This window comes from Lycium barbarum, chromosome 7 (genome assembly GCF_019175385.1).
Source record: "Lycium barbarum isolate Lr01 chromosome 7, ASM1917538v2, whole genome shotgun sequence".
Lineage (NCBI taxonomy): Eukaryota > Viridiplantae > Streptophyta > Magnoliopsida > Solanales > Solanaceae > Lycium > Lycium barbarum.
The window spans coordinates 127,006,576-127,030,594 of record NC_083343.1 but is presented as its reverse complement, the minus strand read 5'-3'; the positions used below and the strand labels follow the sequence as shown (position 1 = coordinate 127,030,594).

The following is a 24,019-nucleotide window of genomic DNA, read 5'->3' as shown; positions in this document are numbered from 1 at the left end:
ATTTTATATATAGTAGCTGGTTGAAGAGAAACTAGTTGTTGCTACAGCAGATTCATTTCTTCAATATACTGGAGGTTTACATTTTCTTTGCTCTCTTTCAAAGAAAGACAAGATTTTTAGGAAATCACAAAGATTCAACATCAAATTTGAAGATATTGGTTCAAGTCAAAGAAGTACAAGAATCTAATACAGAATTGTTCACTGTACCGACTAATTTAGATTTGTGTTGCAACAGGTAACTGTTGGTAAGAATCTGAGCTGGAACTCGAGACCTCTGGTTAAGGGATGCAACTATAATTGAAATAAGCATGCACCTGGAATCATCTGAGGCAAAGTTGAGATCATCTAAAGGCTTTATTAATTTGGAACAAAATCAATATTTCAACAACATGATGGATTTGAAGACAGTGAAGAACTCTGGTGCTGTCCAAATGCAAGGGAAAAAGATGGAATATAGCAGATCATTCACACAAGGGCATAGCAAAAAGATGATATCAATGAGTTATTTCAGTTTAGAGTCAGTGATTTTGCTACTTTGTCTCACAGCATCTTTGTTACTTCTGCCATTGGTCCTTCCACCATTGGCACCACCACCTTTGATGCTATTGCTAGTCCCAATTTTTATTCTTGTTGTTCTATTGATCTTAGCTTTTATGCCTTCAAATGTTAGAAATGTAACTTAGTCATACTTGTAATTTTGCTTAGAAGGAATCATCAAATAGAGCTCTTGTTTTAACATAATGTAAACACATTTTTTCATCTCTCATTCATCTTTATTTTTAATAAATGTGGTGTGTGAGTCAATTTGAGCGCACTTCGATTAATAATTTAATTTTTAAATAAGAGTTTATGTGATAATTTTAGCTAAAAGGAATTAAAAAAAAAAATTAGCAAAAAAAAATAAAAAGAGAAAATTTAGTGGGCCAAGCCCTAAAGGAAAATAAAAGGGTTTTAAAAGTCTGATGGTCTAAGCCATCAGACGTGATAACTAACCGAAAGAAACAACACACAATAAAAAAAAAAAAAAGGATGAGCAACAGAGAAGGGAAAAACAATAGAAGAAAAGAAAAAAAATGGAGAAAAAAAAAGAGGGTATAAAAATAAGATCTTTCATCCCAAATTATTAAGATAATGACTCTAATCTTTTATTTAAATTTATTACATAATTATGAGTGAATCTTTATGATTGAAATATGAGAATATTTTGAGGAATTGAGAAAGTTTAGTTCTAGGGTTCTTCAATCAAATCATTGATTTGAAAGGGTAAATAGCGTCAGATTTTAGACTTCTATATATCTTTGGAATCCTCTCATTAAAGCCTTTCCGAAAACATAAGTCTTGTCGGGTTTTGAATACATTGACCAGAGGGCGTTTTCGTCCTATAAATTTTGACTTTAACCGTTTAAGCCTTTAAAAATATAGAAGTGGTTTACCCTAAGGGTTTTGACCATTCTAAATCCGTTTTTGTGTAGTTTGAGGCAATCCGGAGACTCGAGAACGCAGTTTTGAATTATTGGGAAGTGTGCTTGAATTGTGAATTTGAGGTAAGTCAGACTTTAAGCTTTGGATACTTGCTTTTCAAAACCCGTTTTAAAAATATGTTTTGCCTGCCTGGTCCATGTGTTGGGGCGAGCGTGTGCTTGGCAGAAACGGTGGTCCTTAAAGCCAGCTGTATATATTTTATTTTCAAATAATCTAAAACTCTCTTTATAAATTGTTTTGTAATGTGATATAGTTGTGAGCCATGATATTGGGACATTGTGTATGTTACTCTTAACATTGTGTATGCTTCTTGATTATATTAGGGCATTGTGTATCCTTCCCTTAGCATTGTGTATACTTTTTGATGATATTGGGGCATTGTGTATGCTTCCCTTAGCATTGTGTATGCTTCCCGACATATTTGGCATATTGTGTATGTTGCCGTGGATTCATGGTGTTGATTAATTCTTTAACTGCTGTTTATGACAGGTCCTTAGTGTAAACTGTGTTGAGATATATAATATACTTTATAAACAGTGATTTGGGTCTTGGTTGCTATTATATAATGATATATTCATGTGCGTAATATTTTGTGCTTGTTGTGTGTTTGTATTTTCTAACACTTGTTCTAGGGGTATTTAAAGTGGCGGGTCGAGGATCTTACTGGGTTATATTTATGTATAACTCACTCCTTACCTGCATGTCCATGCAGATACTATCATTGAAAACGAGGCTGGTAGTTGAAGATTTCGTGAGTGGATTCTGTTGCTGAGGTGAGCCACCACATTGTTCGTGGAGGCAGGTATTTCAGCTTTATCTAGTTTACTTCTAGTTATTTCTTTTATCTTGGATTTACATGCCCGACATTCATGCTCATGTAACTATGCTAGTTGCTCCATGGTCTTAGCGTGGGATGTGGGCGAGAGATTCTTTTTATCTTAGCGTTGGTTGGTTTTCATAAATCGATTATGGATTTGGTTGGTGACTATTTCGCATTTTTATCATTAATAACGTTGTTGGACTTGCACTTATTTTCTTTTAGTGCTTTTGTAAATGATTAAGGGTATGATATATGGTTTGCCTGGCGGGTGGTGTTTGCTGGGTGTCAATCACGTCTAGTGGGTATTTTGGGACGTGACACCTGCTACCTTCACCATTAAAAGCTTAACTAATTCTGTGGGGATATCCTACCTCTGCTATGACATGTACCAGGTTTGAACAGATGAGAAGAAATCAACTACTGTTATTTTACCGTCATTGAAATTTGAACTCAAACCCTCATGATTCTTAATCCACTTCACTTTTCCATCTTCATATACCTTGCCAACAATTTAATAGACTAGTGTGTACATTCTATTTCGTAGTTCCTCATACTGTGATGTTTGTGGCAATGTTAAAAGGAAGACCATTAGAAAATTATCAACTTCTTAGGATTAGGGTGCTATCCTCCGATATTCTACGTTTCTTCCTTTGCATTAAAGTAGAGCATCAAGAACCAAATCATTAAGGCCATATTCAATATGGTCAAATATTCTTTGATTCGAGGGTTTGTTTATGATTTTTCAGTCAAATTCTCCTCACCATGTGCACTTGTCTATTTATCAATCACGGCAAATCTTGTGAAAGAGCTACGGGTTCATTCAGTTAATTAACTTTGGCTTAGACCTTGTATATGTATTTAAGATCCACTAAATAATCACAAATAATAGATTTTGAACTCAGTAAATTAGACGAGATGGGGTAAAATACTTAATTCTAACCCATGAAGTTCAAATTTTTGGATCCTCCTCTACAGATCATTCACTAAACGGACGAACAACGAAATTAATTTCGGAGATTTTTTGTTTTTTTTTTTAAAGTGAAATTATAAGAAGTAATGCTAAGGCTATAAAGTCCATTCAAGCCTTCAATGATGCGTGATGCATGGTAGTACGTAACAAAATCAAAAAGCTAAAGACAGGGACTCAATTGAAATAACAAATAGAAGGCAGAGCTAATGTGCACTAATTAGAACTTGTATCCAAAACTCGGTAGGATCAAAGTGTAAGACAGGCAAACTTATATTTAACTAACTCCCAACGGCTACAAGCCACCTAGCAAGCCTGTGGTACAACCTCCTAAAGCTTAACAGTTAATCAATCTTCTTCAAAATTCAACATTATACATTTACCGTACACAATGTATATACAATCCAGCATAAATTATTGCATCCGCATATCCATTTTTTTATTTTTTTTTTGCAACGGTGTTTATACACACAATATTCAATATTATACACTTACCGTAGACAATGTATCAACCTTGCATAAGAGTGTATGATAAAGTAAGAAAGGGCCATTTCGGGTAGATTTTATCCAAATAGACATAGTGTTATTTTCCCTTCATATTTCACATGCTGTTAGATTTTATCCAAATAGACATAGTGTTATTTTCCCTTCATATTTCACATGCTGTTAGATTTTGCCGTGTGATTTGAGAGTTCTAATGTTTTGTAATTTGCGTGGGAATAAAAAAATTGATCTCATTTATATAGTGCATATTCTCATAATACATGGTTACAAACAGATTATCAATATTGTTAATTCCCTCTAATGTATGGGAAAGACAAAGAATCTCAACCTGCTTGGACTTTGGCACCCAAGTGGCAATCCTTCTGTTCCAGAACGTTAGCCCAATAGGCTTATCCACAGCTGCAGGTCAAAAATATATATAGTTGAAAATCATAGTATATTTAAAAGCCAAAATTGCATGAATGGATCTTGCATTTCCCAGTTAACTCAATGATGATACAACTTCAATGGCACTGCCTAATGGCCATGCTGCTTCCACAAGGGAATTCTTGTATTCAACTTTTTTCACCAACGTCATTTCTTGCTGAGGATCGAGCCCTGCTCAGTAAAAAATGGAAGCGAATCACTCAAAACGTACTGAAATGATAGTTGTGTACTTCAACTAAAATATGAACCGAGTTTACTCACCAAAGCCATCTACAAGTAGAGTGTACTGATAGACGAGATCCATGCACAAGTATGGCAAGTTATCAGGGTCTACATGAGGAAAATCAGATTTGCCAGCCTCAAGGTTAGTTTCACAAGCACGCTTAGCTGCACTTTCGTAATCAGCTGGGCGAACTTTTGCAACGGCTAAACTTGGATTAATAATACCAGCCTATGTCCACAACATATTACATTTGGGTCAGAGACATAAAAAGAAGAGAACTTCTCCAATTCAGAACATTAAAAAACTTTTCATTAGATTTCTATAAGCATCATAAATCGAGTGATTCATACCTCAGCAGCTCTGTCAAAGAAAAATGAAGCAACAAACATATTCTTCTGGCCATCTCCTCCTCCACCATTCCACACGCCACCAAAGGTGCATTTCATGTGGGTACATGCTGCTTCGTTCACTTTCAGAGCCTTTAGAGTTACCTCCCTACAACCACTCATGTTTGAACCTTGAGCCATGGCCGATGCTGGGTGTTCTGCTCCTCCATACTTGTATGACCCTACAAAAAAATATTGTTCATCTTCAGTGATATACTTGGTAATACAGGAAAATAAGAACATACTTTTCAAGTTACAGCATAACAGGCTCAATGTAAATTAAGGATCCAATGCTCCTACTTTCTGCACCTTATCTGTGAATAAGATAAGATATGAAGATTCAGGTCAGGAAGGAGGGAGTTTTTACTCTTGTTCACCTCTTTTTTCACTGTTTACAGAGAGAAATGATGCTCCCAGAAAGCACTGCCATCAAGAGAAGCAAGTATAGAATGATCATTGCACCAGGAGAGAAAGAGTAAATACCATGATGGCCTCCCAAGATGCAAGGATTTCCAGATTCATCGGTCACCTTCAAGATCTCAGCTCGAGCTGCTAGTAAGCCGTAGTGCAAATAGCTGTAAGCAATATACATAGATCACATTAAGCTAGTAGAGGATAAAGATAACAAAACACAAGATAAGCCAACTCTGAACAACAAGAGATGTATGTTCTTGCCAAATAGATGGATCAGAGATTTATCATGATCAAAAAGTTGGATCAAAGATTCAAGGAATAATTTGGAGAGCACAAAATGGGTATGGTGAAATGCTCTAATATCATCACATAATTCTGTATAGAGGATGAGAAGGACCTGTGAACGTAAAGGTAGTATTTTGTCCCCTTTAAATACATTTCCTGAACATATGTATCCTCTCCATCTGATACCTTTGGAGCTTTTTGGGCATCTGACTCTGAGATGGCATACGCCATTTGCACAGATCCACCTCCAAGATCAACCACTCCAACTGTATCAGAGTATTTCTTTCCCAATTTGCCTAATAAATAATTGATGGTTACCTGCATTGATAGCGGAAAATAAGAGATCAGCTAGCTATACAATTGGTTGACCCATATGTCAGACCGAAATACGAGGTGACACAAATTGTATAATCCATATGGTTGGGTTGAAGATCAAGAAAGAGTAATAAAAGTAAAACATTTTTATTCAAATGTGCAAATAATCCTAAATAGTAGAACATTTTTAGTTTAAAAAGCAGCCTCCACAACCTTTTCTAATATATTCTCCAAATTGCATCCAAAGACAACTTCATTTTCAGATCTCAAATCTTTTTTTTCAGTTGTTCAGAAAGTATTTTTTGTAAATATTTCTAAACAAAACACTCCAAATGTGCAACGCCTCTCTAGTGTTTCAAAAGATAAAAGTGAACGGGAGATTCATTGATTTGCTTTTTGTCATGCAGGATTATTGCAACACAACTACGTTTTAATCCAAGCAAGTAAGGTTAGCTATATGAATCCTCTCTGATCGTGTCGCTTTTTCAAACTCATCTTAGACTAAAGTTATACAAATAAAAGTAAATATAGAAGTTCTTTATATCTTCCACTAACATATAAATCTCTGATAGGAGTAAATACTCCTAGAAAACATTGGAATTAAAGTAAGCGTACTAACATGACTAAAACATATTCTCAACCAATTGGTATCGCCTATATAGAGTTTTTCCTTCCATTGCGCCCTATTTTTTGCTACGTTTGCATGGATCCAAGAGATTGTAGGTAGATCGAGATAATTCCCTTTCATTTGATTTTAGGTCTACCTTGTCCATCTTTAACGTCCTCATTCTCCGGGTTCTCGTGCAGGATTACTGGTATCACCAAAATGACCTACGGCAATGTTCAATTGCATAGGATTGAATAGGGAATTCATTGTATTTGCTTATTCTATCTTTTAATTCAACCAGCATAGGGTAGAAATAGAATAAACTTAAAAATCACTCTACCTTCCCTTTAGGATGGGAATATATCCAATTATCAGTTTTATGTAAAACTCTCCTTATTTTCTCACTCAAATAGGATAAAATCCCACCTTTAAGATTGGACGAATTACTCCACATGTAATCCTATCTTACAGTATCAAAGCAAGCCAAAAGGCTTTTAATACCAGAACTTGAGGAAGAAGGTAGCTTAATTAGCTAAGTTTTTCATGGGCTAGACCGCTGGAGGGCAAGGAAATGTGATCCACTTGATAGTTCATTGTCAGGTCCGCACCGACTGTGTGGAGCACTGTTTGGATTATGTTTGGTATTGAGTGGTTTATCCGCTCCCTTATGCTTAAAAAGGAGAGAAAAGAAAATCTACTGTTGTCATCCTTTTTCGTGAACTTGAGCTCAAATTCACTCTTTATCATGCTCATAATGCTAAATCTTAGCAAAAAGATCCAATAACCTTGACTTAACTAATCAACATCACATCAGAGGTAACTATACTCACTAACTAGCAGAAAATGAATTCAAGTCCAGAGAGCACAGACATTCTCCCTCAGTTTTTGCTTATCTCCTAATCTATAAAGAGCTAAAATTTATATTAAGGAAGCAACTCTTGTGTTGAATAATAGTTTAATTTCTACTATATTAGAAGAGTGGGTTGGATCGTCGTCCACCCACTCTTCTAGAATAGTAAATTAATCTACTATATTAGAAGAGTGGGTTGGATCGTCGTCCACCCACTCTTCTAGATCAGTAAATTAAAAAAAAAAAAAAAAAAAAAAAAAGGGCGGGGTCCACTCTTCTATAATAGTAGAAATATATTAGAAGAGTGGGTTGGATTGTCGTCGACCCACTCTTCTAGAATAGTACATTAATCTACTATATTAGAAGAGTGGGTTGGATCGTCGTCCACCCACTCTTCTAGAATAGTAAATTTTAAAAATAAAATAAAAAATTAAGGTGGATCGTCGTCCACCCATTCTTCTAGAATAGTAAATTAATCTACTATATTAGAAGAATGGGTTGGATCGTCGTCCACCCACTCTTCTAGAATAGTAAATTTAAAAAAAAAAAAAAAAAAGGTGGGGCCCACTCTTCTATAATAGTAGAAATAAATTTCTACTATATTAGAAACGATCCAACCCACTCTTCTAATATAGTAGAAATTTATTTCTACTATTATAGAAGAGTGGGCCCTACCTTAATTTTTTTTTTTTAATTTACTCCACTCTTCTAATATGGTAGATTAATTACTATTCTAGAAGAGTGGGTGGACGACGATCCAACCCACTCTTCTAATATGGTAGATTAATTACTATTCTAGAAGAGTGGGTGGACGACGATCCAACCCATATAGTAGAAAAAAAAATTAAAAAAAAAAAATTAAGGTGGGGCCCACTCTTCTATAATAGTAGAAATATTAGAAGAGTGGATTGGATCATCGTCCACCCACTCTTCTAGAATAGTAAATTAATCTACTATATTAGAAAAGTGGGTTGGATCACAGGGTGGACGATGATCCAACCCACTCTTCTAATATAGTAGAAATTTATTTCTACTATTATAGAAGAGTGGGCCCCACCTTATTTTTTTTTTTAATTTACTATTCTAGAAGAGTGGGTGGACGACGATCTAACCCACTTTTTTTTTTTTGTTGAAGTCCAACCCACTCTTTTAATATAATATATTAATTTACTATTCTAGAAGAGTGGGTGTACAACGATCCACCTTAATTTTTTTATATATATATTTCTACTATTATAGGAGACTGGGCCCCACCTTAATTTTTTTTAATTTCTACTATTATAGAAGAGTGAGCCCCACCTTAATTTTTTTTTTTTGTTTACTATTCTAGAAGAGTGGGTGGACGATGATCCAACCCACTCTTCTAATATAGTAGAAATTTATTTCTACTATTATAGAAGAGTGGGCCCCACCTTATTTTATTTTTTTTGTTTTTAATTTACTATTCTATAAGAGTGGGTGGACGACGATCCAACCCACTCTTCTAATATGGTAGATTAATTTACTATTCTAGAAGAGTGGGTGGACGACGATCCAACCCATATAGTAGAAAAAAAATTAAAAAAAATTAAGGTGGGTCCCACTCTTCTATAATAGTACAAATATATAAAAAATTAAGGTGGGGTCCGCGTGAAGAAGTAGGAGACAATTGCAACAAAAAAAAATAGGACATTTAAATAATGATAATACAACAACAACAACAACAACCCAGTGGAATCTCATATCTTGGGGTCTGGAGAGGGTAGAATGTACGCAGACCTTACTCCTACCAAGGTAGGATGGCTGTTTCCGAGAGACCCTCGGCTCAATAGAAGCATAAAAAGGGAGTCAGATAAGGTTAAAAGATTCAAAACGATATTGCAATGAAATAATGCAAGCTTAACAGTAAAACAGGATAATCAGGGAATTCAAAGCGATATGGAAATGCAAATAACGAAAGCGGCACAGATAAAATAGAGTAATCAAAGTACAGAAAGTAGCAAATAATAACATAAATCAGAGCACAAGAAATTATAATGCGCTAATGCGCCTACTAATAAGGAAAGATAACGAGACTTATCTACTAGCCTTCTACCCTAATGTGGGTCCTCCACACCCTCCTATCTAAGGTCATGTCCTCGGTAAGCTGTAACTGCGTCATGTCCTGTCTAATCACCTCTCCCCAATATTTCTTTGGCCTACCCCTACCTCTTCTGAAACCATCCATGGCTAACCTCTCACACCTCCGCACTGGGGCATTTATGTCTCTCCTCTTCACATGCCCAAACCATCTCAGTCGCATTTCCCGCATCTTGTCTTCCACCGAGGCCACTCCCACCTTATCCCGAATAGCCTCATTTCTAATCCTGTCGCTCCTAGTGTGCCCACACATCCATCTCAACATTCTCATCTCGGCAACTTTCATCTTTTGGACGTGAGAGATCTTAACTGGCCAACACTCCGCCCCATACAACATAGCCGGTCTAACCACCACTCTGTAGAACTTGCCCTTAAGTTGTGGTGGCACCTTCTTGTCACATAGCACTCCGGAAGCTAGCCTCCATTTCATCCACCCTACCCCAATACGATGTGTGACATCATCGTCAATCTCCCCGCTGCCTTGCATGATAGACCCAAGGTACTTGAAACTACTTTTATTTTGGATGGCTTGAGCACCAAGCCTAACTTCCACGCCAACCTCCTGAGGTGTCTCACTGAACTTACACTCTAAGTACTCTGTCTTGGTCCTACTCAGCTTAAATCCTTTAGACTCCAAGGTATGTCTCCAATCCTCCAGCTTAGCGTTAACTCCGCTACGAGTCTCATCGATCAGGACTATGTCGTCCGCGAAAAGCATACACCATGGCACCTCACCTTGAATTTGTCGCGTCAATCTATCCATCACCAAGGCAAATAAAAATGGACTAAGAGCTGATCCTTGATGCAACCCCATCACAACTGGAAAGTGCTCTGAGTCCCCTCCTACAGTCCTTACTCTAGTTTTGGCTTCCTCATACATGTCCTTGATCACCCTAATGTATGCTACAGGTACACCTTTAGCCTCCAAACATCTCCATAGGATTTCTCTTGGAACTTTATCGTAAGCCTTTTCTAGGTTGATGAATACCATATGCAAGTCTCTCTTCCTCTCCCTATACTGTTCCACCAATCTCCTCACAAGATGAATGGCTTCTGTAGTTGAGCGTCCCGGCATAAATCCGAACTGGTTCTCTGAAATAGACACGCCTCTCCTCACCCTCATCTCCACCACTCTTTCCCACACTTTCATAGTATGGCTTAGTAGCTTGATACCTCTATAGTTTTCGCAACTCTGGATATCCCCCTTGTTTTTGTATAGAGGGATCATTACGCTCGACCTCCATTCTTCGGGCATCGTTGCCGTCTTAAAGATGACATTAAACAACCTAGTCAGCCACTCCAAACCTGCCGAGCTCGCGCTCTTCCAAAATTCCCCAGGGATCTCGTCAGGTCCGGTCGCTCTTCCCCTGTGCATCCTACGGACAGCACCCTTAACCTCCTCGACCTTAATACTCCTGCAATACCCAAAATCGTGACGCCTCCCTGTATGCTCCAAATCTCCCAACACGATGTCTCTCTCCCCCTTCTTCATTCAAGAGTTTGTGAAAATATGACTGCCATCTCTGTTTAATGAGAGTCTCCTCTATCAATACTTTTCCATGCTCATCTTTAATGCACTTCACTTGATCCACATCGCGCGCCCTTCTCTCCCGCACCTTGGCTAGCCTGAACAATTTCCTATCCCCACCTTTCTCTTCTAGTTCAGCATAGAGGCGTTCAAAAGCTGTCGTTTTTGCCGTCGAAACCGCCGACTTCGCCTCCTTCCTCGCTATCTTATAAAGTTCCCTATTCGTCCACGTCTCCACCTCATCCTTGCTTTCTATCAGCTTCGCATACGCCATCTTCTTTGCTTCCATCTTCCCTTGCACTTCTCCATTCCACCACCAGTCCCCTCGATGCCGACCACGACTACCTGTCGAGACTCCCAACACTTCCCTTGCTACAACCCTAATACAACTAGCCGTCCTATCCCACATACTGGTCGCATCCCCACTACTATCCCAGGCCCCCATATCCTTCAATTTCTCTTCCATCTCCAGGGCACTAGCCGTGGTCAAACTCCCCCATCTAATCCTAGGTCGATCATCCCCGACCCTCTTCTTCCTCGTCATCTTGATCCCTAAATCCATCACCAAGAGCTTATGTCGGGTTGTAAGGTTGTCCCTCGGAATGACCTTACAGTCTTTGCACAAACCTTTATCATCCTTCCTAAGAAGTAAAAAATCTATCTGGGTCTTAGCCGCCGAACTACGAAAGGTTACCAAGTGCTCTTCCTTCTTTGGAAAACTCGAATTGGCTATCACCAACCCAAAAGCTCTTGCGAAATCCAAAAGTGAAACTCCTCCTCCATTTCTGTCCCCGAAGCCAAAGCCTCCATGCACGTCATCATAACCTCCCGAAATAGACCCGATGTGCCCATTGAAATCCCCTCCCACGAAAAGTTTCTCAGTAGGCGGTATGCCTCCCACTAACTCGTCCAAATCCTCCCAAAAGCGCCTCTTCTCCTCCTCGCGTAAGCCCGCTTGCGGCGCATAAGCACTAATAATGTTCAAAGTGGTCCCTTCAACGATCACCTTAATCGACATCATCCTATCGTTGACTCTCCTAACCTCCACCACCTGATCCCTTAAATCACTATCTACTAAAATGCCTACCCCATTCCTATACTTCGATCTACCAGAGAACCAAAGCTTATACCCATCTACCTCCTTAGCTTTAGGTCCTACCCATTTGGTCTCTTGGACACAAGCTATATTAATCTTCCTCCTCTTAAGGATCTTAACTAGCTCTATGGACTTTCCCGTTAACGTCCCAATGTTCCAAGAACCTACTCTCAGTCTAGATGCTCCTTTAACCCACTTACTCCTCCTAACCCTCGAATGATAATAAGTTCAGAAAATGATAAAGGTCCGCGTAGAGAAAATTAAAGAAGAGAAATTCAAGAAAAAATAAATAACGATTTACATTGATCTATAATAGTAAATTAAAAAAAAAATACGGTGGGGCCCACTCTTCTACAATGGTAGAAATAAAAAATTTAAGGTGGGGTCCACGTGAAGAATTAGGAGACAATTTCAAAAAAAAGGACATTTAGATAATGATAATAAGTTCAAAAGATGGTAAAGGTACACTTAGAGAAAATTTAAAGAAGAGAAATTCAGAAAAAAAAAAATAACGATTTAAATTGAACACAAAAACCGCTAACGAAGTCATAAAACCAAAAGATTTTAAACTTATACCCAACATACGTCTCACACAAATAATGAGGAATAACATCAAGAAGATGAAATATAAACGGTCAAGAAACGTATACACATATTTTCTTAAAATGATGAAGTTGGTCTATACTTAAAAATTTAAGACTACAATAGATGCTGATAAATGAAAGCGCTTTTCAGTGTTGTTGAGTAGAAAGAGATGATGGCATGAAACTTGGTAGGAGAAGGTGTATTTCAAATCTTTCAATTGGAGAACCAAACCAGAAAAGTCATATATGGGAAAAGCGGACTAAGTAAAATAATTTATTGATATTTTCAATTAATTGAATTATAATACTTTCTATAATAAAAATTCCATAATTATATTACTAAAAGATACTCTTTCTGTCCTAATTTATGTGATATAGTTTGACTAGACACGAAGTTTAAAAAAGAAAGGAAAGATCTTTGAAACTTGTGGTCTAAAACAAGTCATAGATATTTGTGTGGATTTAAATCATTTCATTAAAGGTAAAAAGGGACGTTTCAAGTTAAATGATTTCTAAACATAAAAATATATCATTCTTTTTTAGACAGACAAAAAAAAAAGTGTGGTACTATTTTTTGTGTTGGGCCCGTGCTAGCACGGGCTTTCATCATCTAGTCTATAGAGAAGCTCATAGCAGCTTGAAGTTCATTCACATACCCACTGGTAAGCACCCTCCTGATTTCCATCAAGAACCACTACCGCATCCGCTTTCGCTTTGAAGCTGCTTTTGCTCTTCAGAAAATCCCTCACCTTCAAAACACATTTACATAAGTTCTAAGTACTGACAAGATTAAGTAGAAAAAGCCACTTAAAATTCTAACATAAGACATGCCCAAACAGATGAAAGTCTAGGATATAATCAATCAATCTTACCGCTTGAAGAATCCTGTCAGATGCATCACCTTCCAACTGCCTCAAACCTGCAGTTGCCTATATAGACCACCTATCAGTATTGAGCATATGGGCAGGCTAAAAAGCTTGAACTTCAACTATACGAAATTAGTTGAATAGCAATGTTCACTAACCCCAACTCTCACTGGTGTATTACTACGCAAATTGCGCGGGATGACATTCTCTGCGTCCTTCAGAAGTGATAAAAGAGACTCCGCAGCAGCCGCAGGATCACTAGCATGTGCACTCAAACCTGGTTTTTTCTGCAGCATCAAAGCCAATTATAGATGAACATCTGCTGCGAATAGAAAGCATTTACACAAAATCTAGGAATTCATATGCAACAAACTAGAAAGAGGGGAACAGATTGGCTGTCGACTTCACTGGAGATACATTTCAATCAATCAATCAACTACATTTCAATCAAAACATGATCAAGAGATACAAGATTTAGAGAATGGGGATTCAGAATTCCACAGTCAATCGGCCTATGACATTTTTAAGACCTGTCTAATCAGCCTTGCACTTTTTCATTCATGAAGAATGAAACCTCAGAAGAAGAAAAAATATCCCCTCCCTTTTACTAAACCAGGCAGAACCTCGAGTAGTTTATCAGGACAAATTGAGTAGCCACATTCCACCAGTCATGTTGATTTACCAAACTAGGTAAGCTAGTCATTACGACTGCTTGTTTAGCACAAAGTTAGCTCTTTTCCACAGTAAACTCTAAGTTAAACTGATGTAGAATCTCTCATAGTGACCGCAACCCAAGCAGTGGATTTGTCTAGGTGCATTTACTTATTTTCATTTTCATTTCCACTTATACATATAAGAAGTGTCACACAGTCAGACACAATGGACTCAGCTCTTTATGCATATACAACAACAACATACCGTGTAATCCCACAAAATACCCAGCTCTTTATAAAAATATATTTATATATATTTACTTTATTCGTTATCAAAATGTATATACTTTTACTTTTTTCAACTTATATGTAAGGTCTTATAGCCAAACACAATAAGTTTGACCAACTCACTACGTCCAAACTAGATTCTATTGGGATCAACATTATGAATCATCTATAAGCTAGTCAAATAACAAGCTACAGACCAAATTTCCTTGCTTGCTTAGTAAACTTCGACTATACTAACAAGGCACATATACACATTACACAGTACTCCACAATCTTCTCACTGTCCTATATGCCAGACCAGTAGGTTCGGCAGAGCTCACTGTTTCCAAACTAGATCTCACTGGAATCAACAATTTATGAATACACTATAATGTTCGGGGGGGAAATGATGATATCCTGCACGAAAAGTTCAAATTCATTGCCAATAGGAACGAGATCCAAATTCTCATCAAAGCAGAAAACATGAACTCTACTACCAGAACTCCCAGCATCAAGTATAACCGCATACTTCATAGATCCGAAATTATTCGGCGAAAATTTCCTATTCAACGATTCCATAGAATCACTCGGCGATCGCGTAGGCACTACATAAAGCACCAGAGAAACAAGGAATAAAGGAACACAGATCACAAGGATAAGGCCTTTATGCCTTTGGATCTTATCGGTGAATGATTCATTTCCGTACTGTTGTTTTCGATTCAGTGTTTTCTCCATTTGAAGTGGATTTAGTAAAATAATTAATTAGTTGTTACATTATAGGAGGAGTCTAGTAGTTGATTTAGTAACATATTCAGTTTCTCTACTACTTTGTTTATGTGCCTATAAAAAGGTTCGTGATTAATAAAATTTATATGGGACAGTTTTTTTCATTCGTAATTTCTACCTCCAAAAAATCATAACATAATGTTCGGCGAAAAATGATTAAATTAAGGCAAAACATAAAATTACCTGTCGAGTTCATTGCCAATAGGAAGAAGATCCAAATTCTCATCAAAACAAAAAAACATGAACTCTACTACCAGAACTTCCAGCATCAAATATAACCGCATACTTCATAGATCCAATATTATTCGGAGAAAATTTCCTATTCAATGATTCCATAGAATCACTCGGCGATCGCATAGGCATTGCATAAAGCACAAGTGAAACAAGGAATAAAGGAACACAAATCACAAGGATAAGGCCTTTATGCCTCTGGATCTTATCGGTGAATGATTCAATTGAAATCAACAATATGAATCATCTATAAGCTATTCAATCACAAGCTATAGCTCAAATTTCACCTAGCTTGCTTAGTAAACTATGACTACACTAACAAGGCATATATACACGCTACAATTTTCTCGTTTTCTCGTCAACTGACACATAATGTTCGGCAAAAAATGATTAAATTACCTGAACGAAAAGCTCGAGTTCATTGCCAATAGGAACGAGATCCAAATTCTCATCAAAACAGAAAACATGAACTCTACTCCCCGAACTTCCAGCATCAAATATAACCGCATACTTCATAGATCCAACATTTGGCGAAAATTTCCTATTCAGCGATTCCATAGAATCACTCGGCGATCGCGTAGGCATTACATAAAGCACGAGAGAAACGAGGAATAACGGCACGCAAATCACAAGGATAACGCCTTTATGTCTCTGGATCTTATCGGTGAATGATTCCCCAGTGTATTGTCTACGCTTAAGTGATTTATCCATTTGAAGTGGATCGTCGAGCTGTGCTTCAAGAAGTTCGGCAGCCGACGGTGATCTGTATCGGATCTTGCCGTTTCCCGGCGCCGGACTACTCTCTTGGCTCTCCAGCTCGAATTCGGATCACACTATCGGGTCGGGTCACAATGTGGCGCGATCCGAAACTATAGGATAAGCAAATGGGAAAATTCCACTGGGAAGGACAGAGAGGCTATTTCTTATTTCTGTACGGATTATTATACATCTCTGAATTGTACAGACGATATAACTGCTAAACCGGCCGGTCTAGCAAACGCGTTTGGTACCAAAAAAAAATAAAAAATTACTCCATAAGGTATTTTTGTGATTTTTTTTTCCCCTTATTTTGTTAGTAACTGAAAAAGATATTTTGGCTCGTCTCAATTTATGTGACATTTTCTTATTTTTAATCGGTTTAAAAAATAATTTTTTCTTTGTATTGTGTTAAATTTGTAGAATACAGCTGGATGAATATCGGGATGACGCGTGTCAGTGGATATGACTTAAGTACAAGTCAGCATTCAAAGCCTCCGGAAGAGGCTTAGTGGCTCCGAAGGCACTAAAGGGTCCGGATGTCCGTTGAAGTAGCACCGGCTGGAAGGCTAACAGTCAACTATTACAAATAGGTCTTGCAACTTTCACAGGGCATTAATCAGCATTATTGTCCTATTTATTGCCCATCATTGCTATGGCATTAATTTGTATTATTAACGGGGGCATAAATCATGGAATGTGTACCCCTCGGGTCAATTATAAATAGGACTTGTCATTTCATTGTAAAGGACACGAAAGAGAAAAGACCTACATGGCCTACGTTTCACAATTGCTCTGTTCTTAAGTTTTTACTACTGTGGTTTAGATCCAACTAGAATCCAGTTAGCAGCTTGCCCGGAGTCACCAGCTCAAAGCTACTCCAAGGCTCTGGCTATTCTTAATTTTCAAATTTGCTTATATTTCGCTTATACTGATTTTGACTATAGATTACATTGTTTTTTTATCACTTTGATTCACGTGTCCTTGATTACGTACACAAATTCAACTGAACCGATTTCCCGGTAAACAATGTTTTCATGTTTAGCAAGTAACAATCTAAATTCAAATATTATCTCATTCTTAATGAAATGATTCATAGTCATAGCTATGCTTATTTTAGACCACAAAATTTCAAAAATCTTTTATTTGTGTCTTAAACTCCGTATTCCGTTATAATTGATACGGATAAGTATTTTTTGATAATCAAATATCAAAAGAATTATTTCTCCACGAGGAACGAAAATTGCAGTAAAAAGACTAACGGAAAATGTACTTCATTAGAGAGATTGCTACTTAATTGTTAATTCTTCACAAACTTGTTATGTCGGTTATACATAAAAACTAAAAAAATTACAAGCTTGCTTGGTTATGCGAAAAGTATTCATTTTTTCAGTCAGTCGTATCTTATTCAGTACTCATAGTGATTCGAATCATCTTGGATAGGACTATTAAACAGAAACGTACTAAAAATTTCTTCATTTTACACTGTGAAAAAACTGAAATTAACTACAAACTTTATAGCTAAATTGCTCGCAGCTAATAATTTATTTTGAATTATCATCATCTATGCATTAAAATACACCTAATTGAATAGATAATGATTTTGAATTATCATCATCTATATATTAAAACACATCTAATTGGGTAGATGGTGATAGTTTTGGTAGGAAAAGACAACAAAGAATGGTTGGGCTACTGAGCTTCGAGGTATGTTTTAATACATAGAGGTCGATAATTCAGATAGAAAAAAGAGAATAATTGATAGTTGAGATGTGAATTTATAAAAAAAAATGTTAGTTCAGATGTGTTTTTTACCATTAACTCAAATATTTTCTTTCGTACCAAAGACACCTTATGTCTTTTAAAAATAAATAACTTTGACAGCAAGAAAAAATAAGACTAGAAATTCCTTGTGGAAAAGAAGTCATCTTTTTTGAAAATATAGGAGACTGAGACACAATTTACTTCCATTTATTTTTCTGAAAAATCTTTCTCCTATTTGTGTGGCTATCATCGGTTCCACACGACACGAAGCATCACAAGTCTTTTTCTACATTTCAACCAAAACTACATGTGTCTCTAATGCATCCCACTCCTCCTTCTCTACATATATTTCCTCTTCCCAAACACCAAATCATTCACAAAAATGGCTTTACAGCAACCATTTCTCTCTGAATTACTGCACTCAACTTCAAAAAGATCACTCCCAAACACTATATTAACCACAAAAAATTCATTTTTTTCTCTACAAACACCTCAAAGACTCAATGTTTATGTTCAAAACAAGCAGTTGAAGAAAAAAGAGAGGAGTTGTTATGCAATAGCAGAGAATCTTGGAGCTGAAGTTGTTGATGAGGATCAAAGTGTGATATTGGAAAATTCAAGCTTAGAGGAATTAAGGGGACAAAGAGAAATTGTTGGTTATGATTGGACTGAAGAATGGTATCCTTTGTATTTGACCAAGAATGTACCTGATGATGCACCTTTGGGTCTCACTGTTTATGATAAACAAGTTGTTTTGTATAAGGATGGTAGTGGTGAACTTAGATGCTTTGAAGATCGCTGTCCACATAGGTAAGTATTTACTTTGTATAAATGTTTACGCCATCAGATCACCTTTATGTGTTGTAGCAGATAACCTGTCTTATTTTCAATATTACAAATCCCACATGTAAATATTCTTTAGGTGACCTGACTGTGTATACAATGGCGTAGCAACATAGAATGAAAGGGTGGTTAGTTGAACACCATTCATCGGCTTAATTGGAAAAGTATAGGTTATATATAGGAAATTGTTTCGTGTATATAGTTGAATAATCACTTTTTATACCTATATATTTAATTTTGAACACCCTCACAGTGAAATTCCTGATTTTGTCTCTGGGTGCATATAACTTAAATTCTCGTGTGATATATTGAAATTTCAATTGTATTTTCACTGTCCTTATGAGTATTCTTTGAATTGATATCCATTGGTTGTTTAATCTAAATTAGGTTAGAGTGAGGATAACTATATGGAATTGGTATGGTGGATAAACTAACAAATTCGAGTCAAGAATTTAGTATATAGAGTCAGTGGGTTCACAATGAGCGTGATCTTATTGTGCGTACACTTTAAAATTTTCTTTTGCATATTTATACTCCCTCTGTTTCAATTTATATGAACCTATTTCTTTTTTAGTCCGTGCCAAATGAATGATATATTTCCTACTTTGGAAACAAATTCACTTTATGAAATGTTTTACAGCCACACAAATATTCAAGACTTATTTTGAACCACAAGTTTTAAAGGTCTTCACTTTTTCTTAAATGTTGTGCCCAGTCAAATGGGTTCATATAAATTGAAGCAAAGAGAGTAAATAGTTTGAGCTGAAAACAAATGAGTTCAGGCAGAGCTCGCCCTAGATCCGCTTCTCTAATCAGACTACAAACCAAGGTGGACAAAGAAGAAAATGTTTCAAGAAATACTAGTTTTTTATACTCAATATTTGAACTTGTTGCAAGGAACCTTAGAACCTTAGCCATGTAGTAGGGAATAAAGACAAGACAACTATGGGTAAATACCCAATACTCCTTTAGTTTTCTTTTGGTTAAGCTGCTAAATGAACGTTAGGTGGTAGGGATCTAGTAGCTTAGTTAGTTGGCTACCTGAACTCTCACCTTATTGGTGAGGGTTCGAATCCCCAAGTTGTAATCCCCTTCCCCTACCCCCTATGTAATTAAAAAATAAAAAATAAAAAAGAATGTTAGGTGAATTTTCCACTCGTCCAGAACCCCATAGTGAAATATGATCCTTACTAGTAGTATTTTAGTACAAGTATATGCTATCTATTTTTATGAATAAAGCTTGATCTTTACACTTCTCTCATATTTTCTCTCCATTTGATGCTCTACTTCCAAACACTCCTCCTTCTGTATGCTAATTAATTCACTTGCCTACCCATCCATCTCCCTGATGATTCATATAGCCAATCCCAACTTGTTTTGGACTAAGGCTTAGTTGTTGGCTGCCCATCCATCTGTGTCATATAGTTGAGGTGTTCTCACCATTTCAGCCACGGCATTTACATTCTTATCGAACTGTTGTGCTTTGTTCTAAGTACTACACTCCCCTTCCATTGGTCAAACTTTTGCATTTGGTTTTGGCAGTTCGTTGTCTAGTTAGGTGGGCGTGACTTCTCTTTCTATATCCATCATCTGGAAAGATGAATGTGCAAAGTACACACTCTGAATATCTTGAATTGCAGCAAGGTTGATAGATCTTTGAATCAGATGTAGAAAATAAAAGGATGCACATTTCTTAGATCAGGTAAATATAGTATTCAGGGTCAGTACATCACGGCATAGTAATATATTTTGAAGAAAGTTGCCTATTATTAATATGAGTTGCATAGTCAAATTGAACCAATGCTTTTCATCTCCTTTTCTACAAGAGCGGGAAGAATCCATTTAATGACCAGTGGAGTATTGAAGATTGATACATATCAAATTGTGGAATGTAGTATGAACTTGTGGCTGGTACAGTAAAGAAGTATATAAGTCAGTCTTCTATGTTTTAATTCCTCAAATCTGTGTCAAGGGTCGCATCACATGTGAAGTTGGTGGAATCATGGGCTTTTGTTTGTAACTTTTTTGTGCTTTTCTAGAAATAATTTTGATACTCCTCTCTTTGTTGAGCCATTCAGACTTTGAATTTTCTCATCAACGAAGAATATGCCATTCCCTAAGAGAGCTTCTAAGTGCCACTGAAGCTAAAGCTATTCTGCCTATTTACATCAACCAATGAACTGTTGCCTTAGAACTTGTTAAAAGCTTTATTGTACCATAAATTCGTTAATAATGCGGGGTATGCAAATTCCTGCCTTTCACTCTCTAGTATATCTTTTGTCTCTCTGTCTATTATTTAAGGATTCAACAAGACTGACTTCCAGATTGTCGCAAAATCATCTCTTTTGACTTTACTTCTATGCATTTCAAAATTTCACTTTAGAATCCTGACCATAAATTCCTTCTCAATTCAGATTAGCCAAACTCTCTGAAGGACAACTGTACGATGGCAAACTGGAATGCTTGTATCATGGTTGGCAGTTTGACGGAGATGGTAAATGTGTGAAGATACCACAGGTTGGTTTTATGCATCTTCATTTTTGTTTCATGTTGCTAATCTTATATACTCAATTTTCATTCTTGTCTTCGATTTTTTTCCTACTAGCTACCTGAAAATGCTAGAATTCCTCGATCAGCTTGTACCAAGACATATGAAATTAGGGATTCCCAGGGAGTAATCTGGATATGGATGTCTCACAAAACACCACCTAATATTAACAAAATCCCCTGGTTCGAAAACTTCGAGAGGAAAGGATTTCGAGATATTTCCACTATTCACGAGCTCCCATATGACCATTCTATTCTTCTGGAAAACCTCATGGATCCTGCTCATGTCCCAATATCACACGATAGGACAGATTTTACAGCAAAAAGGGAAGATGCTGGACCGCTCTTTTTCGAGGTGACAGAAAGGACTAACCGGGGCTTTGCGGGCTGGTGGGGTAAGGAAAAGGATCAAGGCAAAGCAAACTATACACCAAACTTCTTACGGTTTGAAGCTCCTTGTGTTCTTCACAATAGTAGAGAATTTGTTGATGAGAATGGAGAGAAGCATTACTTTTCAGGTCTCTTTCTTTGTAGACCATCTGGTCAAGGGAAATCCATGCTTATCGTCCGGTTCGGAAACACAAGAAAAAGAACCGGGATACTTAAACTTATCCCGAACTGGTTCTTGCATCAGAATGCAAGCAAGGTTTTCGAGCAAGATATGGGGTTCCTTTCGTCCCAAAACGAAATCCTAATGAAAGAAAAGGTTCCAACCAAGAAACTCTACTTGAATCTAAGGTCGTCGGATACATGGGTAGCTGAGTACAGGAAGTGGATGGACAAAGTTGGGCACGGAATGCCTTATCATTTCGGTCACAGCACTATTTTCCTGCCCCAAGAACCTGCTGTCGTCGAGCACGCTCCTGCTGGTTTCGTTGCCAATTTTTCAGCTGCTCAGCCAGCTAAGGGAGGAATCGGAGGAATGTATGCTCCGAACCCCGCCAATAGATACTTCAGGCATGTAGTCCATTGCAGGGATTGCAGCAATGTTGTTAAAGCTTTTGAGACTTGGAAAAAGGCCCTCTCTGTTATCGCTTTAGTGTCGATGGCATTTGCAATTCTAGTGTCTGGAAGACAGTGGAAGGCCCTATTTTTGCTTTCGACATCGCTATGTTTAGCTGGAGCATATGCCTGCTCAACAGCCATTGCAATGAATACAACCAACTTCATAAGGACTCACAGAAGATTGTAAACCTGAAGTTCTGAATTATTCATTGGTCTATTCAGTATGTTTTCCTTTCACTTCCCTTTTTGCTGCTGCGATTATTCTTCTTAGGACTAGAGATTTTGTGGACTCTGAAACTAAGTTTCTTTTCACACTGTTAAAATATGTATATATATACATAAGCTCAAATTGATATCTTATGTAAAATAGGATTAAGTTTTATATGTTTTTCATATATATTATTGCATACTAATAAGTAAAGCTCATATTTTCCCCCTACTGTGCTTGATCGATCCATTTGCTTCTTAAGCAAATTGATTGTTCGTGGGATGTTGCTGCAACTATCTACCTGGACGAGGTGTGGGCAAGCTAGTTTGGACACCAATGTCATAGAAAAAATAAGTTTTGGATGATTGCTCTAATGGGCAGAGTTACTTGGTACATGTGCTGCCGGGAGAAAATAAGTACTCAATCGAAGTCGAGGTGCGTGCAAGTTGACGTAAAACCGCCATTGCTATTGTAAAGATACTTCGGCTGATTGCTACATCTCTAAAAGCATGCCATTGTTCTCTTGTCCTTGGGTGTTGTAATAAGATTTAGCCATGATTTCACTAAGTTTTCTATTTCCATTGTCCATGAGATCTCATAGGATTGCTATTACTAGGTATGTAGAAGTACCTAAAGATGCAAGCCAATTAGCACCGCAATCCTTTAAACCTCCATTATTTGATAGAATTGGCCTATTATTCAAAAACAAAACTTTACATACATTTCTCATGATGTTGCACATTAGACTGCCCTCTAATAGATCATAAGAATCGAGTGGTAACCTTGCATCTTATAGGTACAAGGTTCAACTTTTACCAAACCTTAATATTTCCCTTCTTCTCCCAAGGGATGTAGCGTAGGACTGCCATATTATAGGAGGTGAAAAGTGTTTGATTTTTAAATACAAGGATGTATCCGTAACTGAGTCATCTTACTGGAGGTGTTTAGTGTAATTAACCCTTATAAAAATGAAACATGTTTCCTTAATTTAAAGACTTACTCAACAACTTCTTGAATATATAATCCAATGGCTATCCAACCATCTTTTAGATTGTAGATAATTTCAACTTCAAAACTTATTTCTTTTGACAAAATAATGAAATTTTTTGTTGTTTTTTCTAGTTTTTAAATTGTAGTCAAGTATGAGTCAACCCAGTTTTAGCTCATTTTACTACGTGTTGGGAACGACTTAACCTGTATTAACCCATTTTTCAAAACTGGCGATTTAAATATAGTTTTGTTATAGGCTGTTTGGGCAGGTCAAACAAATTTGTGTTGAAATTGCTACCATTACATGCGAGAGAATGAGAAACATACCATAGTTAGAAGGATGTTTGACAGTAATTTTGAAATTGAAAGCGTATTAGATATGAGGTCTTTGTGTTAATTATTCTGCCAATATACCAAATGAATTTGGGCTCTTACTAAAGTCTTTCAATTTAAATTGGCTATATTATATGATTAGCAAAATATATTCAAATAAATCAT

General features: G+C 36.9%; 3 protein-coding genes across 4 annotated transcripts; 2 read left to right on the top strand and 1 right to left on the bottom strand.

The window, feature by feature from the left end:
- The first annotated feature begins 308 nt into the window (after positions 1-308).
- LOC132601917 (ARGOS-like protein) lies at positions 309-683 on the top strand. The gene has a single exon (XM_060314967.1). It carries the CDS (start codon positions 309-311, stop codon positions 681-683), a length of 375 nt encoding a protein of 124 aa, XP_060170950.1.
- Positions 684-3,985: 3,302 nt separating this feature from the next.
- Positions 3,986-16,353, bottom strand: LOC132604294 (apyrase 2-like). Its single transcript, XM_060317742.1, has 9 exons — positions 15,808-16,353; positions 13,630-13,758; positions 13,478-13,534; positions 13,262-13,354; positions 5,620-5,825; positions 5,292-5,383; positions 4,773-4,990; positions 4,461-4,650; positions 3,986-4,370 (listed from the first exon to the last, which is right to left on the bottom strand). The coding sequence occupies exons 1-9, from the start codon at positions 16,117-16,119 to the stop codon at positions 4,255-4,257; spliced, it is 1,413 nt and encodes a 470-aa protein (XP_060173725.1). The 5' UTR covers positions 16,120-16,353; the 3' UTR covers positions 3,986-4,254.
- A 1,828-nt stretch (positions 16,354-18,181) lies between these two features.
- Positions 18,182-23,117, top strand: LOC132604293 (protein TIC 55, chloroplastic). 2 transcript variants are annotated; one of them, XM_060317741.1, is made up of 4 exons: positions 18,182-18,738; positions 21,186-21,288; positions 21,377-22,544; positions 22,794-23,117. In XM_060317741.1, exons 1-3 carry the CDS (start codon positions 18,311-18,313, stop codon positions 22,508-22,510), a joined length of 1,665 nt encoding a protein of 554 aa, XP_060173724.1. In that variant the 5' UTR covers positions 18,182-18,310; the 3' UTR covers positions 22,511-22,544; positions 22,794-23,117. The 2 variants fall into 2 exon arrangements, with proteins under 2 accessions (XP_060173724.1, XP_060173723.1); XM_060317740.1 differs by lacking the exon at positions 22,794-23,117 and having other exon boundaries at positions 18,183-18,738; positions 21,377-22,762.
- The last annotated feature ends 902 nt before the right edge of the window (positions 23,118-24,019 follow it).

Excerpts from the sequence above, each read along its gene's own strand:
- LOC132604293 (XM_060317741.1), top strand. The coding sequence starts at position 18,311 with ATGGCTTTACAGCAACCATTTCTCTCTGAATTACTGCACTCAACTTCA. Across the intron at positions 18,739-21,185 it reads GAAGATCGCTGTCCACATAG|ATTAGCCAAACTCTCTGAAG; the intron begins GTAAGTATTTAC and ends TTCTCAATTCAG. Across the intron at positions 21,289-21,376 it reads AATGTGTGAAGATACCACAG|CTACCTGAAAATGCTAGAAT; the intron begins GTTGGTTTTATG and ends TTTTCCTACTAG.
- LOC132601917 (XM_060314967.1), top strand. The coding sequence starts at position 309 with ATGCACCTGGAATCATCTGAGGCAAAGTTGAGATCATCTAAAGGCTTT.
- LOC132604294 (XM_060317742.1), bottom strand. The coding sequence starts at position 16,119 with ATGGATAAATCACTTAAGCGTAGACAATACACTGGGGAATCATTCACC. Across the intron at positions 5,384-5,619 it reads TACTACCTTTACGTTCACAG|CTATTTGCACTACGGCTTAC; the intron begins GTCCTTCTCATC and ends TATTGCTTACAG. Across the intron at positions 4,371-4,460 it reads TCTACTTGTAGATGGCTTTG|GGCTCGATCCTCAGCAAGAA; the intron begins GTGAGTAAACTC and ends TTTACTGAGCAG.